The sequence below is a fragment of the Centrocercus urophasianus genome, unplaced genomic scaffold (assembly GCF_019232065.1).
Source record: "Centrocercus urophasianus isolate 14NV4802_14NV808 unplaced genomic scaffold, USGS_Curo_1.0 seq_3, whole genome shotgun sequence".
NCBI lineage: Eukaryota > Metazoa > Chordata > Aves > Galliformes > Phasianidae > Centrocercus > Centrocercus urophasianus.
This window is the reverse complement of record NW_024884866.1, coordinates 2,016,982-2,034,916: the sequence shown is the minus strand read 5'-3', so window position 1 is coordinate 2,034,916 and position 17,935 is coordinate 2,016,982. Positions and strand designations below refer to the sequence as shown.

The window sequence follows — 17,935 nt, the reverse complement described above, 5'->3', positions numbered from 1 at the left end:
TCTTTTCTTTTCTTTTCTTTTCTTTTCTTTTCTTTTCTTTTCTTTTCGCAGCTTTTTCTGTTTGTTTTCTGAGGAGAGGGGGAAGCATTTTTTTGCTTTGATGTTAATAGTTTGAAGGGATAATTCTTACCATGCTTAGCGGTGTTCAGTTCTGAGCTATCTTATAGTAATTATTGTGAGAATTCATTTAACTTCTACATAGAGCTGCACAGGCTGTACTTCAGTGGTTACTCTAAGGTAGTGTCTTCGTGTACTGAAGTTTATTTAGAAACTTTGAGATGCTAGTGGCACTTCGTGCACTTAGAAAATTATCCTTGTGCATAGAGTGTTGTCAGGTTTATTTATACATAAAGATTATCACCAGATGTTGATTAAACTTCACCAAAGTCTTATACAAATCAACTCTTAATGAGGAGGTCAGAGACTGTCCAAAGTTGAATCCCTGGTATTGTGGACCCAGAATAATGACTACATTCTTTTTATTTGTTGTTTTTAGAGGAAATAATAGTTAGCATTCTTAAATGTCTTAAAAACCTGTGACTATGCATATACACATTTGGAAAACAATCAAAGAAAAAAAACCACACCAACTCCCAACCCAGAGCTACTTCCTAGGTGCACTGACAGAAAGTTCAGCATGTAATAACGGAAAAACATCATCCCAAGGGTTCTATATCACACAATAAGCTAACTGCAGAGAGGAGAATAACAAAATGATTTGAAGTTTTCTTCTCTCACACAATACATACTGTCAGTCAGAATCTAATATCCTGTTCTCATCTTACATCTAGATTCTGCATCAGCAATATGAAGTTTGTTCCTGTTAACTCCCTGTAAAGTAAAAAATAGATGTCTGTAAAAATGAAAACTTCTAATTTAAATGAAATCAAAGGCATACTGCTGTTGTCTGTGCAACTCCCTAGCATTTTTGATGTTAATAACAGTATTTGCATAAATGAGAACTACCAGCTTCTTTGAGATACTTTTATGTGGCAGCTCTGTGTTTAGAACTAGAAAGCTCATTAGAAATTGTTCAGAAAATAACAATAGACTTTCCAAATCAGGTACTAGCGGATGTAGAGCTATTTCAGCCTAACAGGACACATTAATGAAACGTCTCTGGAGGCTCCGGCTATTGAAAAAATGCTGTTGACCCATATAGAATTGTGAGGTAATTCAGTTCGGAGGGGACCTCTTAAAGATCATCAAATCCATCATGTTGCTCAAAACCAGTCTGATTAAATCAGATTACCTAAGCCTTGTTGCAACTTAGCATGTGGTTCTGTGGTACTGCAGCCTTCTCAGCCACCACAGTTCTTTCTAAGCTGAGCATCTGTAGATTGGTTTCATTTGCTTGTTTTTTTTTTTTTTATGTGTGTTTACCACCACCACCAACATACATGCAGCTGCATGGATATTCTATTCCAGGAGCTTGTGGGCTGACAACAGCTTATTTTCCTTTGTTTACTTTTTGGAAGAAGAGATCTTTCTGTCTATACTGGTTGCTGTGTTGTGCACCTTTTGATCTATGAATATAAGGAGAAACAATGGGCATGAATGCCAAAGCAGTGGCATGAAAACTTGTACCTAATTATTTCTTTGTACCTCATTGGAACATTGTACGTATGATGTTTCCGGATACAGAACTGGCTACCAAACCTTCCTGAACAAAACAGTTTATTAATTTAATTTCATCCCGTTTTCTTTCAAATACAGCAAGCAATCTTTCAGAAAGGGCTAAAGGCATGCTAAATTAGAAAGCAGTAATTAGTACAGGGGAGAAAAGCAGCTCAAAAGCATCCTCCAGAACAGAGTAATTCTTAAGAGGGCTGAAGGAAGTTTACTGTTTTGCTCATAGAATAAACTTTGCAATTTTTTAAACAAAATCAGGCCTCTGCATCCAGAATACTGTGTCCAGTTCTGGGCTTTACAGATAGAGAAAGACAGGAAACTTCAAGAGTATTCAGCAGAGGGCCACAGCAATGTACGGGGGCCTGGAGGAAAAGCTGAGATATCTGGGTCTGTTCAGCTTGGAGAAGACTGAGGGGAATCTTATTAATGCTTATAAAAATCTAATGGGTGGGAGCAAGTGGCTGGGGCCAGGCTCTTTCCAATGATGCCCAGCAACAGAACGAGGAGCAATGGGTACGAACAGGAACATAGGAATTTCAATAAGAACATGAGAAAAAAAATCACTTATTCATTTTGTGAAATAGAGCATTGAAACAGGCTGTCCAGAGAGGTCATGGAATCCCCTTCTCTGGAGATATTCAAAATCCACCTGGATGCATTCCTGTGTAACCTACTGTCGGGAACCTGCTTTAGCAAACTGTTTGGACTAGATGGTCTCCAGAGTTCTCTTCCAACCCCTACAATTCTGTGATTCTTCACGATCATGTTGCTATTTATGGAAACATCCAACATGCATGAGAAAATTAAGATTCCTTAGTTCTGCATCATGGTTTCAAGTACTTTGATGTAATGGTTTGAATTACTAACTGCTAATGAAGTGTTTTATAGCTTTTTGCTTGCCTGTTTGCTGGTTTGTATTCTCACCTTCCTTCCTGTAAGGAGGTATCAGAAACGCATGCTTTAAACTAGGAAAGAAAACAAAGTTGCCCTTTTCTTATTCCCATAGTCTCAGCCTCTTTGTGGCTTCAGTGAAAGCTGTTGCTCTAAAAAGTGTTGACTGCCTTTCAACAGTGTATCCTTGGTACAAAGTCAATGTATACCTTCTCATGGTCAGGTATCTTAGGATGCTGACGTTCTGCTCTCTTTCAAAAGAAATGAGAAATATTTTCAACCTCCTTGTTATTCTTTATTGTGTTTCACTGCTTAACCAGAGGTCTTTTGAAACTACTCTGAGAGCAGCACTTGGATATAGTTTGGCTAATTTACCAACCTTCATTTAAAATCATCTGCAGTTGGAATACAGAAAAACCACTGCTTCTGGCATATCTGTTACTTTTTAAATTGATAAAAGTAGCTGCAAAATTAATTCCTAAATTAAGAAAATGTCATTTTTTTTTTTTTCAGGTGAAAGTTATGTTTGTGCATCCAATGAACCATATCGGAAAGTTGATTATACCAAGAATGTCAATCCAAACTGGTGTGTGAACATAAGGACCGGGTCCACTCGATCCCTGACATCTTTGACATCCACAAAGAGTGAAGTGAAGGAGAGTAAAGATTTCATTAAACCCAAATTGGTGACTGTTATTAGGAGTGGAGTAAAACCACGAAAAGCTGTAAGAATTCTGCTGAATAAGAAGACTGCTCACTCCTTTGAACAGGTCTTGACTGACATCACAGAAGCCATTAAGTTAGATTCGGGTGTAGTCAAGAGGCTTTGTACACTGGATGGAAAGCAGGTAAGAGATTGAATTGTTGTGAAAATCTAACAATTGTGAGTTACTCTAATTAACCTTGTTTTTATAACTTAAATTCTCGTTACTTTATAGGCTTTAATCTGCTTCTGAATATGGATAATTAAGTAAACTGCACATTTTTACATTTCTGTTCAAAATATCTAGGAAAAATACTAAAATTCTCTCCACTGCAAAAGTAATTGACTACTTTAAGTAAAAGAAAAAACACCTCTTCATATACGGTGTTGTGTTGCTGAACTAAGTGCTTATTGATGCTTTTCAGTAATTGAGTTTCACTTGAAATTTTTGAAAGTAAAATGTTTAAAATACACATTTTCAGAAGCAGAGTTGTATTTTTAAGCTATTGTATTGTGTCATGTGGTATATGAAAAAGATTGGTGTCCTCTTCCATTTCACTTCTACAGTTTACTATTTAATAAACAAAAATACTGGAAAGTCATCCTGGATACAGTAATTAAGATTGCTAAGGCCAAGAATTTTATCTGAAATAGTATTTCACAGGTGATGTTTTAGCTTTACTTTTAGTTTTAAAATGGCAAATACACACTGTTGAGATTAATGACACAATAGGTCTTTTATTCTAACCCATCAATACAAAGGAGCAACCCAACAAATACCGTGCTGCACCAGGTGAAAGTAATACATTAGCTGTTGATCTATCTGGTTGGTGAGTTAGCTCTTTGTGTAGCAGGGCTTTGACACCTAATGCCTTTATTTGACACTGATATGGAACTCCGACAGCTTTGTGAGTCTAGTAACGCAGAGCAACATAGGCTGCCAACTAGATCATGTTTCATACCTGATACCTGGACTGTGGTATCATTGACTTAATATTGGGATCCTTGCTCATTCAAAAGGTATTTTTGCATATCTACATACTTGTGTGTTTGTATGTGCTACTCCTAAAGGTTTTGATTTTGTTTAAGGAGAACTGGGAACTTGTTTTCCACAAGCTTTTAATAATATTTGTGATCCTGTGGACCACTGAAGAAGCACCTTTTTCATGTTGAAAATTGCTAGATAATGTATTGCAGAAAAAGTACACTGATTCAAATAATCTGGATATGAAGTCTTTCTCTCTGGTTAGTTCCGTGTACTACAGACACACTTTCTATATACTTAAAAGTTAGGAAAGAAGTACTTTTGTTCTTAGGTATTAAATAGTGAAAGAAATATGTAAATGAGAATCCTCATTCATGATATCTGTAGGCACTGTCATATGCTCTTTAATTCTTCTAATTGTTTTATATTGTAGGGTTGTTGGTTTTCTTTTCTTGCTTTTTTAAATGATATTTGTAAATGGCATTTTTTACCTGGAGAATCCTTCATAAGAATGCGCTTTGCTTTTTAAAAGTCCGGAAATGTGATTCAATCATGTTTAATTTAATTCATTTCAAAATAGCTTAGAGGATATTTATTCTGCAATAATTATTTTCTCCTGCCCATGAAGTCTTCTGTTAATGTCCCATAAAAGTTATTTTATTTTCTTAGGCAAATAGTTTAAAAAGATTTGGGAAGAGTCAGAAAGACAACTGCTACAATTTGGAGACTTAGTTCAGATTCACATATATGAATTACTGACACAGTAGAAGCTCATTAGTCTGCATTTATGTGGTAGTTGCAGTGGTGCATCAGGGAGCAATAAAATTAACCAATCGGCAGTCATATATTAAATTTCACTTATGTTGCTTGCATATTAATGTTACTCATGGTGGACAATGACTGTCTTCAGTCTACAGTCAGGACAAATAGTCATAAGTAATGCTTCAAAATAAGGGTGTTTTCTCGTTGCTACACAATCTCTCTTCCTTCCTTTGTCTGATAACAAGACTTAGATTGCAAACATAGGTATTTTCAAGCAGAACAGAGAAATTCCTACATCTTGAAGAAAGCAGCCTGCACATATCCTCACTGCACATTCGTTACTACTTCATCTCCACATAAACTCTGCTTTTGGAAGAAAGAACTTCTCTTCCAATTAGGCCTTGGGAAGGAGCCTTTTCTTGCACAACTACAGCACAATTATGATTTAAGGGATCATGTGATATAGTGCCCCAGGAGGAAGACCTATGACTTTAGACACCAGGATAATAAAAACTACCTTCTGATTCTCTACACAGATAGAGACGTCTGAGAGCTGTTTGGGGGCAAACAACTATCACAAAGCAAAGGGCTGACCCCGGTTTGAGGCAAAGAGAATTTCTTTCTTTGTTTACTGCTGGTATATGTTAGAGGTTGGTGCCCAAGGACTTTGTGGGGTTTGGCAAATAAGGAGTTGCTCTGTTGCCAATTACCAATTGGTGGAAATTTCTGAGCCTATTTTCTCTAATGTGGTAATTGCTTATTCTTCTAAATCTGCAAGGGAGGCAAATCTTTTATGTCCGTCCTATTGTTGGCACAGCTTGAAAGGCAACCATTTACAAAAAAAAAAAAAAAAAAAAAAAAAAAAAAGCACTCTGTAAATGGCTATGTTCTTATAAATGTAGCTCTTGTGATTCTCAAGGTTCTCTCCACCCCCCACTTATTTTAACTCTGAGGAAATACCAATTATTTTCTTTTCTTCTTTTTTTTTCAGAGAGGCAGTATGTTTAAATTGTATGTGGAATTGAGGCTGAAATTCAGGAGTTTAAACACATGTAGAATTTGTATCCTTCTATTAGGGACTGTATGGTTCTCATTAACTATGGGACAATTTTGTTGATGTATATAATAAGAAATGAAAAAAAACAGTGATCTATGAAGATACCTTGTTTTTAATTGTAAAGAGTATGATGGAAATTATGTCTACAATCTAAGTTTTGTGTACTCATCTGACTTCATTTATTTTTACTATAGCAAGGCCTGATAATAGCAACACTGACAGCAACATTCATCTCACTTTATTTTCCTTTATTACTTTGAAGGCAGACAATTATTTAGCTTTAAATAGCAAGATTTTAACATTTGGAAGGATTCCTTGTCACCAGATGAGTTATAAAAGGGTGATGTGATTTGAAGGATTAGCACTGGATAGTCTGAAATACAGAATCTCATCTAACTAATGGCAAAACTTGCCATTTCACTTTTGTTAAGCATCTAACATTTTAAAAAAATTTATTTCCAAAACTTTTGTGATTGGTTCTAAGGAAAAATAGTTTCATGAAAGTAACTAGGCTTTTACTTTTCTGTGCTGGCTTCTGTCATTCCAGTTTTCGTCCTTCTGACATTGAGGTTTTCCCAATATATTTGTCTGAGCAGAGTGCTTTCCTTGCTTGGATGGATTTTCCTTTCTCTGTTCTTTTCTGGAATCTGTCACTTCCCTACAGTGAAGCAAGGACAGTCACTCTGAAGCTTCTGCAGTTGAGGAGTTAACCCTTCAATATCTCCAAAGACAATGGAGCATTTCTATCTTGCTTCTGAAGCTTCAGGTAACAATTCTTGCAAAATAGAAGGTAGCAACATAACATATAGGACTTGGAAGCGTATATTATTTGCCACCAAAAAGAAAATGGAAATCTTCACTCCAGGAAGTCAGTAACTTTTCAAGATTGCATTTTATTGCAGTTTAATGGATGAAAGTCTGTAACAAGATTGAAAGGGTAGACGAGCCATCTAAACTATACTCCATTTCCAAAATATTGAGAATATACCACAGATGAAACATACTTTATTTTAAAGGCCTCTTTTTGATGGGCCAAAGGTATTGGTGGATCTCTTTGAAACCAAAAGCTCTGTAATTTTCTGATTACACCTAGTATGTAAATGGGTAATTAAAAATAGCATATTATATTTACTAGTATTCATCAGACTTATCATGCTCTTTTCTCACTATTTTTTTTAATTGCCTAGTGACTGTTCTGAAAACTCACTGAAGACAAATGCTAGCATATGTAAAGTTAATTTTCAATTTGGTTTGTAGAGGTATTTCTAAGAGATCAACTGCAGCTGTTAAAGTACCCATCAGAGACGGCACATCTTAACAGAAACTGAAAGCATTCAGTAGGAGAGACATTAAAGGCTCACAACTTATCCAATCTAGAGGGTAAATATTTACATCTAAAATCCAGATGAATGAAGAGGGCATTTTTGTTTTCAATTAACAAAGGCTGTCTATAGCTTTGGAAGAACTGTTGAGCTAGAGAAAAAAAACAAAATTTGAATGCCAGTAAACATTAAAATATTCAAGTATATACACCTGCATGCCAGAGTAGAATCCATAGAGCAAGATTTACTGTTTAGAGTAAACCCAGTGCTAACAAACCTTATCCACCATTTGAAATAATATGTGACTTTGGGGAAGATGGTCTTATACTAAAGTTAGACTAGAATTGTTTCAGTAAGTAACCGTGGAGAGATGTCTGAGTGTGGGATAAATCTCATGTGAGTGTAAGAAAAACAGAATAATTGAAGTGGCCCAGTTGTTGAGGAAATCCTGTGACAGGAAAAGAGTTCATCCATGGATACTGCAATGCAGTTTTTTTTTTTTTCCTCTTGCGGATTTTTTTTCCACAATTTCAGTTGGTAGGCTCAGAACTGGAATCAGTGGTTGTTTATTGCCAGAGGGAGGGAGGAAATAGTGTACTCAAACAGAGGAGCTAATTTTGGCCTCCATCCATGGATATACAAGTTTTCCCATCTGTGGTTATTTATGGAAGGCAGTGTTATCTGAAACTATCTCAAAATTAACTGAGCCCTGACACAGAAGCAGAGATCTGAAAAATAAACTTGATTTGAAAATGCACCTACACCATTTTTCCACCTATAGATCTTGTCAGGGAATTAACTTCATTTAATGTAGTCACACAAAGGCCACAGGTAGGTAGTATGGTACTCAGGATTTATCTCAAGTATTTACAGCTTTTACCATAATGGTCATAGGATCATTACCATTCTGAAGATAAATAAAAATGAATTAAATAGAAAGTCCAAAACAGTAAGGATTTTGCTTAGAAGTATCAAAATTACGGTGCAGAAAGTATTAAGAGGTGGAAAAAACAACCATCTAACAGGTCATCTAAGATGAGCATCTTAATCTGGCAGTAAACAATCATGCTGAGAAGGCTCATTAGATTTGTTGCATCCACAAAATATTAAGGTCATGCCACATGAAACAGCCACATTCAGATGCTGAAAAACAACTTCCTTTCTGAAAAAAAAAAAAAAAAAAAAAAGTGTTTGGTATTTACTTGGAGGAAGGAGATATCTGAGAAGGAACCTGTGCATCCTTACTTTCTGCAAATAAAAACCCTAAAATAGAGTGCAGATAAATGAATAACATATACCTCCTTCCTTTCCTTCCTCCCCCAGGGATACATAATGCTAGCTTAGGGGATATGATCTAAGACTACTCAGAATGTCATGGCTGGGGTCCACTGAGTGCAGATTTAATCTTTTCCAGCAAGGTAAGGCTTAGATAAATAATCAGTAGTACCCACTGTCATCAAACTGGCAGATTAGTGAAGAGATGTTAAATTAAAAGGGTATATTTGTCAAAAAGAAAACAAAATCAGACCCTGATATAAAGTCACCACTTCTAAATTAGAAAATGGTAACAAAAAAAAGCTGGTATTTTAACTAAAAGCAAGCATATGTGTACTGCTAAAACTGGCATCCAACTTGCCAGTGTCTTTCTGGATCCACAGAGAGGATAAATCCTGCTGGGTTTTCTGTTTGTCTGTGCACTTCAAGAGCTGACAGCACGTAACACAAATGACAGGCTTCACAGTGTGGGGAACAATCACTGCAAAAACAGTGCTGTCACCAACAGAAACACTGAATCTTTGCTTATGTATGATTACAATAATTTCAATACTGGTTTACAGTGTGGATGTTAGAATAAATGAAGGGTATGCAGTCATTGTCTGCCATCTGCCACACTAAGAAGAAATCACATGACTTGGAAACTAAACCTTGGGAATTTGTTGTGTCCCGCTGAGCCTGGCCATTAACAGATAATTAGTCTGGTTTTAAAAAAAATCTTTTGAATTCATTCTGCAGCTGTCATATGCTAGATTAGAACTTGTTTCACAGGTCCATTCTTACTTGGAGATCTTTAATTTTTTTCCCCTTTAGCTAAATTGTCCCATTCCTTTTTTTTTTTTTTTTTTTTAACTTCAGAAAAGAGTTCTTGAATTACCAAACCTAAATACACAGATTTGTTTAAGAAGCCTGCTACACCTTAACTACAACTGCATTTGAAAGAGATTTAAGACTGAATTTTCTCTGTTCCTCTTATTACCCTGTGAACAGACTTTCTAGTTTTGAGATGCGTCTTTCAGGTTGTCACATTGATGGATCTGTTATACTAGCTGCTGGTTTGTTGGCTGGAATCAGATTGTCAGTCTTTTAAGTCTTCCAAAGCAGTAATACCAGAATGTTAAAATAAGGACTTTTCTTCTAGATTTATACCAGTCATTAAGAAAAATTCCATTCTCACCCATACAAAACTAACAGTAAGAAACATGGAAAAATCAGTCAGAAAGGAAAGGGAATAGTTATCTTGAATGTTTCAAATATTAGTTCCCTATTGATTTGCAGTGAAACTTTAAGTGCAGTAATCTGAAGATGGGAGGAAACGTACTGTTGATGCAGTACTGGCCAACTTTTTAAATAAAAGAGCTTTCCATTAATGCCTCTATATGCAGATTGGAATTTGTAAGCTTTGTAAAGGATGACAGCATCTTTCTCTGACAGTGGAGTTTAGCATTCTCATAGCACCTCTGACACAAAGTCAACCACAGTCATCTTCTGTTACGGAAGCATGACATTCATGTTGCGTTCTTAAGTGCTTATTTGGCCCATATTGATGTTTTAGTTACTGATATATAGTACAGGGACTCTGCAATTATGGGAAACTTTTATACTAAATTTTTTCAGATGAAAACCAAGAATATAAACAACTTGCGATCTATAGGACTAGTTAGGACTGTAGTCAGGATTGGCATTTCTTAGTTTTGTCTGTCTGATCTCTAACCTCCAACTCATCTACAATTTTCAGTAAAGGAATTTTGTTCCAGATGCAGTTGAAATACAGGCAGGATAAATAAACAACAAAAAAATGGAGAGCCAGAATCCTCCTTGGAATTAATTTATGAAGGTGCCATCTGAGAACTTGCAGTTTCTCTTTTAAATGAATCAAGGGTCTGATTGATTTAAATAAGAATTCATCTGAACAAAATTTAACAAGATAAATATGAAGTGGGGCCTTACTTAAGAACTTCTGTTCTCCCCATATTTTGCAAGGGATTATTGCAGACACTTCAAATATGCCTACATGCTTGTATGGAGAGACATCCAATGACATCTAGCTTTTGCCTGTATAGCTTGCAGACCTGGAGGTGGTCCATGTCTTGTTGCAGACTTCCTGATAATGCAACTACTTTCTATTAGCTATGTAAAGACATACTTATTCATGCAAGTATATAATGCTATTTGAGGCAGGAAGTATTAAGCTTCTGTTGTGAAGAGAATCCAAATATACCATGTATATTTGGTGATACCTATCAGATTTCTGTGAGGTTAGTAGAGAAACAATTTATTTTTTCTTAATTTCCTCTTCAGTCTCTCTTTTTATGAGTGCTCGAAACTGTGTATTAGTATGAGAAAGCTTGTATTAAGTTAGAGTTTTTCTTCTGACATATTTGCTTCACTACTAAATTTCAAAAGTTTTTTTCTGCGGTAATGAAGACTAACTCATTTTCCTGTGGTAATGAAGACTAACTTTAATGAAGGATATGTGATTAAGTGGTTGGGTATCTCCCTTCATGAAATTGACGTATCATGACCATATAGCTTTCTTTTTTTGCATTAGCTGTACTATTAAATTAATTTTCTAATATTCTATTTTTTATGTTTTTATTTTTCATCTCTATATCACGCTTCCAACAAACTGTGTTATAAATAAGTATTCTGAATGTTTGGCTACTAGAGTTCCCCAGAATCTGGGGCAGTTTTCATGTTACATGCTCTCATGTTACACCTGGTAATAACTGTAATAAATGTACAGCCAGTTCAGCTCTAGAACCAGAAGGGACATCCTGGCTGAGAATTTTCAGTTGGAATTGGTTATCTAATATGCTTCATGTCCAGAATGTTTCCATAGAATGCCCACAATGCCTTTATCATTTACACTCCTTGCCACAAATCCACCCTCAGCACCTGTAACAGACTGAAGACTGCTTACCAATCATTTTGTGACTTTGTGTATTACAGAGAAAGAGTGTTCAAGAGAATTGATGAAATTCTTGCCCCCTACATTGGCACATAACTTTAGATGGTATAACACTGTAACACAATGGAAAGCACACCAGTAACAGCGGGATAGCCAAGCCCTAAGTTGCAGCAAGTGAGGATAAGCCCAAACAACAGCCTAGGACACAGAATCACAGAACCCCTGGGTTGGCCCCTTCTTCCAGCAGGTGCTCAATCACTGCTTCAGGCCTTGAATCAGCATTTCTGCTACAGATAGACTTTTCCAAAATAATCCAAGAAACTGGTTGAGGCTCTAGCTTTCTGAACGAAGGCTGTACCTGACCTGCCTCAGGAGTAACAAAATAATATCCTCATACCACATTTGGCTTGGTACTTGATGAGTGTAGGAAGAAGTATAGTGGTAAAAAGTTTCTTGCTACAATCAAGTGTCCCTGAAGCTCTAGGGCTTATGCAAGCAAATGTATCTGTCCCTGGCTGACGCCCATGAAAGCTCTGATACATTGTGTAAATACAGAAGCATATTTGTAATATTTGTGTAAATGGATACTTGAAAACTTAATTATACTTTGTATTCCTTACAGCATAATGCAGTAAAATCAGTACTGTAAGCAGGGGAATTCTAACAGTAAGATAATGAACAGCTGATGAAATCTGATTCATGAAGTATCACTGCAGTTCAGTATTCATTTCCCTTTTCTTTCACATGGAAACAAAAGGAAATCCATGCAGTTTCAACATCAAAAACACTGCTGGAATAAACAGACAGCTTGTTTCTTTTAGCCCCTGAAGACTACTAAAAGGAGTTGCTCTTAATTATTTGAGAAATGAGAATCTCATCGCAGTCTCCTGACATGCACTATTAGGAAAAAAAAAAAAAAAAAAAAAATCACCCAGGGAAATGGTGCAGTCTAAGATACAAAAGTGGTGTTGGGAAGATTTTTGGATCTGAGAGGGTTTCATTTCCTATTTTAACCAGATGCTTTGCTAGAGATTTGTTGGTGCTTTTTATAAAATGCATGAATATGTTTTTTTTAGTTATTACAGATACGTGCCTTTTGCACATATTTTTTCTTATGTTTATCTTCTGAAATACTTAATTTTAAAAAATACCTCAGTATTTATTGCTGTAATGCTATAATGTGATGGAAAGTACAGCAATAACAGCAGGGTGGTAAAGTCTTGGATTATTACAGATCAGCACGAGCCCAAATGCAGGAGCCAAGGATGCAAAAAAACAAAGGAAAAAAAAACCTGCTTACCTTTAGAAGATCTCAGGTGTGCAGGGATCAGCACCAAAAGACCCCCACCTCTGCGGCCAACCATTAAATAAGGTCTGGGAAGGGGTGCATCCTGGCTCCACCCCTTCTTCTCACTCAGGTACATTGCATCCACCTGAGCACCCATAGGTTGGCCCTGCCTTCCTACCAGGTACTCGATCACTGTTTCAGACTGTGATTTAGCATTCCTGCTACAATATCCAAGCAACTTCTCTTTTTCCATCTGCTTGTTACTGAATATACAAAATTTAGAATGGCGTTATTATAAATGAGTGAATAAGGGTGCTTAGTACTGTTTCTTGTGAATTGTAGGTGCTTAGCTGCAATTTCCAAAGTAAATCTTATGACTTGAGAGATGAGAATGATCAATACTACACATCTACTAATGGAAATTAAAAGACCTACCTAAAGCCAATTTGTGACAATGCAAATCAAAAGACAGAAACAAAATTATCAGAAGCAGTGATGCATTCTGTACTTCTAAAACTGATTACTATAGCACCTTTCTTAATCTTATCTGGAACTTTCAAGAAGTCTTTTTCTAAGTCCTTAGTAAAAACAAAACAAATCAAAACAAAAATGAAATAAAGCACCTCTTGTCATAAAGCTATGAAGATATGATTAGCCAAACAGAATCAATAAGGCCAGATCACAGACTCTTAAACCTTTCAGTGGTGACCTAATTTATTGAATATAGTTTTCTAATGAGTACAAGTAGAACAGTGATCTACTTTATGAATTTGTCATTCAGTTTTATCCCTGTGTATTTTAAAATTGAATTGAACATTTGAACTATTAGGTTTTGTTTTCTTTTTTTTTTAATTTTTCACTCGTGTACTCATTACTGAAATAAAAAATGGACTCATAGCCTTCAGTAATTTTACAGAGCTACCTCTGATTGCAGAGAGAACAGCCAGAGCACAGTGTTGTCCAAACACACTCAATTTGTTCTAGTTCTCCTAGTTCACTTTAATTTAATATAGTCCTTACATTAAATAATGTTGAGCTATGGAAAACTACACTGCTGAGGCATTAATGGTAGAAAAAACCCTGCAGTCATTTTTATCAACTTAAAACACAGTAGGCTTCAAGAATGAAGAGTAGGGCTCCAAAGCTACTGGTAATCCAGCCTCTGAGATTCTTATTTCCTGCTTACACTGAGGGGTAAATTCCTGTGTAACATCCTAGATGACCCTTCTGCATCTCTTGGGAGGTGAGAGCAAGCCCAGTAGTGCTTAAACATATGTCTGAAATGGAAGATTTCAGTTTATCCATCTGCTTCAAATAAGGATTCCTGACTAATAATAAAAAAAATTATAAAAACTACCAGTAACATCAGTACTAAAACCAGCTTTCATTAAGTTAGTTCTGTCACCAGGGATTTCCCTAGATGTTTGCATAGCATTTTGTTTTTCAAAATCATCTCTTTTAAGAGAAGGAAAGAGAAATCCATATTATCATTGTATGTAGGATGATGCTGTCACATACAAACTATTTTCTACCAACTCTCCTAGTTGAAAAAGATAAAATTATAATTAAAATTGTCAACTGGTAAGCAAAGGAAAACAAGAAGCATACACGCTTTGTTTTCTCTCAAGCGTGTGGACACAAGTACTCAAGGAACAGTGAGTTATATTACAGGACAATGAACAAACTCTTGAGAATGAGCTTTGGATATCTCTATTAGATGTGATTTTCTGTTTCTCTACGGCTCTCAAGCATGGAGCACATATTTGTAATAAATTCAAAATCTTTTAGTATTTTTTTTTTCTCCTTTGTCTATAGTATTCTTTTATTCCCCTTCATCTATAGCAGAGTGTATTGATGAGAATATCTTGAAATCACATCTACATTACGGGAAAAATATGCCTCAGACTTGATTTCACAATAGAGTTTTTAAGTGGATCTTCCTCTCAAGTGGAATCTTTTCCCAAAACTTTTCCCAAGGATTAGTCACTATGTTTCCATTTTGTCTCAAAAGCCACTAGCTGTTGGCATGTTTCCTGGTAACAGCAGCTATTGAGCTTACAGTCTTTGTTGCTGTAAATATCAGGAAAGCAGGGACAGGAAGCTGGAGTCCAATATTTTCACATTCAATCTCTACAAAGAATCCTTGTAAGGACAGTGGTACACTTGGTAAGAACTGAAACATTTCCTTGTTTGCTTAAAGGAAAAAGGTGCTCTGTGGAGTTCAAAATGACTTAGAATTGAACTAAAAAAGCCAAAGCAGGTGTGCAGTGAGATATTAATTTCTCCTGTGTAAATTGACTTTGCTAGGAGTGAATCTGAACTCAGATGCTAGTCTTGACCTTTTTTTCCTTATGTTTTATTTATCCATATATAATTATTCTCAAATTGTTTTAAATGATTCATCCACTCTCATACTATGAATCATTTTTAGCCTAGCTAGCCTACATTAAAATATTTTTAACAAAGAGCTAGATAATGAATTTATGATTCCTAGATATTTGTGACAGATCCTCATCTATAAACTATCCTCAGCTGTCAGGAAACAAGTTATAGTTTTATCTTATTCTATAAAAGCTCAGTTTTAATCATCATTTACTGTAATAGAAAGTGTGGGTTTTATGTGAAATTGAATATTTAGGATTTAGTGATAGAAGTGACCTATATCAATTATGTTCTTTATCATATACATATACTTGAGTTTGTCTATTTTGTAAAACACATTTAAAAATCTTCTATGAATCTATACCCTCAAAGCAACTAAAATATAATGCATTCTTTAATAGGAAGTATAAATTAAGCAGATTGTTAACTTCTAACATCCAACTGCAGTAGATTCTTTGATGGTTAAATCTGGCTGCTAGTTCTTATATATTAAGCTGTACTTAAAATCTCAACATTCATGGACATATATATCCAGCTATTTTAAAGACTGAATTCTCACATCAAAATTTCATCTCTGAGAACATTCATTTCCAAAAATACCAGCACTTATGCCTAGATAAGCTTGAAGTTCTTGGTAGCATCTGGGCCATCTCCAGCTGCATTGTTACTGGGAATAAGCAGAAGGTTAGGCAGCGCTAGACAAACCAGTCATTTTTGAACATTTTTGAAACAGCTTTTTTAAAAGCTCTGGTTGCAGATTGCTAATGCTGCCTCACTTCTTAGCATAAATGGGCTGTCTACCTTCCTCTTGTTCACTGTGACCCTTCTCCATCACCTTAAAGACGGGATTTGGTTCTGGTTTATGTTTATTTTTATTTTTTCTACTATTGTGCTATCTTGGAAATAGCTCAAATGATTTTGGTCTAAAGGTGTTTCAGTCCCCCCCCCTTTTTTTTGAAGCATCACTTAGTACACTTAGTACACTAGTGTCAGTGTATGCAAGGGAAGGTAAAAAAGTATAGTACCTCATCTCTTTATAAAGATGTTTTAAACTTTCACTCCCATCTCTAACACAAACTTGCAGATGGTTGAAACATGTATGTATTTTCAGTAGTGTAATTTTAATTATGTTATTCTTAAATATTGCTTCCTTTTTATTATTGCCAGGTTACTTCCTGTCAGTGGTTTATGGGCTGGTTCGGCCCAGTTCCGTGACTAGCAGGGTGGAGGGAACCGTGGATCTGCACCCTGGAAAAGAGAAACAGGGGAAAAAAGGGGAAAAGTGTAGAGAGATGGGCCTAAAAGCAAAACAGCGGCAATGATCTGAGGAGAAACAAACTAATTTACCAAATATGATATTGGAATGCAAGATAGCCTACTATAATACAATATAATACAATATAATTAGAATTGAAGCTAAAGAGTATCTGAAAGCCAAAGGCCTTGCTGAGGCGAGACAATCTGTGGAGCTCTCATGCTGCCAAGGGAAAAGCAGAGGTTTCATGACCTTGCCAGGGGTTTTATCTCCTCTCTGAACGCAAAGTCCTCTGGAGTATGTAGTTCTTCTCTTCTGGGACAGGTACCCAGAACTCTTTAACTCCCAGTGTGCTTCATGATGTTATGATGTGGAGTACCGATAACAAAAAAATCATCAAACCATGACACTTTCCTTTGTGTACTTCTTGCAGTACTAAGTTATTGATGCACGGGGCAATACTCGAAGTTTTCTGGAGTATTTCTGTAAACTTAAGCTTCAGGTAACACTACCTAAGGAAAATAAAGCATAGTATGTGAAATGAGGGGGAGATTGCATTTCAGCTGTGAATTTTAAGGTGTTGGGTTTTTTTTAATTATTATTTTTTTCTTAGCCTAATGTTTTTAGAGTACTTCAAATAATTACAAATAATTGATCCAAAGGAGAGAAAAGAGTCTTTCCAGGAGACTGAGAAATTTTCCTTAACTCAATTTCTGTACTGCAGGCGCTTTGTACTATGTCTTTCAGACTATCCTCCAGCTAGACCTTCAGGAATATCTACACTGATAGATACTGAATTGGGAAAATTCAGCACAAGTCCAGAACGCCTGAAAACTGCACACTTGCAGACTTTGAGCTGTCACGTTTTGTTTAATTTGGATCTTAAATAGAAAAAATAAAATAATAAAAATTAGTCTTAGACTTCAGTACAGGTCTTTGGAGAAAGCTCCTTTCACTACTAGCATGTAACCAGATTTCAGTATGACTGAGTTCTTGTGAGTTTATTAATAGTTCTCACCCCTTTAAAGGCACCATTATGTAACCATCATGTACGGAATGTAAATATTTGTATAATAATTACACAAAGAATTGTTTCGAATTGAAAACTGTTTGAATTTCAAAGGATTGTTTAGGCTAGTAAGAAGAGAGTTTTAGAACAAAAAAAATACTGCTACAGTCCCCTTTCAACAACCAAAAAAAAAAAAAGCCTGGCAGGAAAGCATGCATGGAATACTTAGCAGATGTAGTGTGAACCATGAATTTCTGGAAAGCTGCAGTTGGCTTTTCCATATAGTACCTGAATCAGCATTTTCAGCATGGTGTTAGTGGAAAGCAGATGGTCTGTACAAAACTAACTAGGAATAGTAAAATAATATGTGATCACTTTAAAATCACTCATCAGGTGTCTGCATCTCCACTAGAAATAGTTCTGGAGTCTCAAGGAAATAAAAGAAAGAAAAAAGATCACTTCA

The 17,935-nt window shown here is 35.8% G+C and overlaps 1 protein-coding gene across 5 annotated transcripts in view; it reads left to right on the top strand.

Annotated features, from left to right (window-relative positions):
- DCLK2 (doublecortin like kinase 2) overlaps positions 1-17,935 on the top strand; it is a 79,153-nt gene that overhangs the window by 13,259 nt on the left and 47,959 nt on the right. For all 5 annotated transcript variants that reach the window (XR_006170490.1, XR_006170489.1, XM_042828431.1 and 2 more), the window contains exon 2: positions 3,037-3,371. Coding sequence is in view for 3 of the 5 variants with exons in the window: in XM_042828431.1 (XP_042684365.1) it covers positions 3,037-3,371 (335 nt within the window). In the remaining 2 variants the exon portion in view is untranslated. The remainder of the gene's footprint in view (positions 1-3,036; positions 3,372-17,935) is intronic.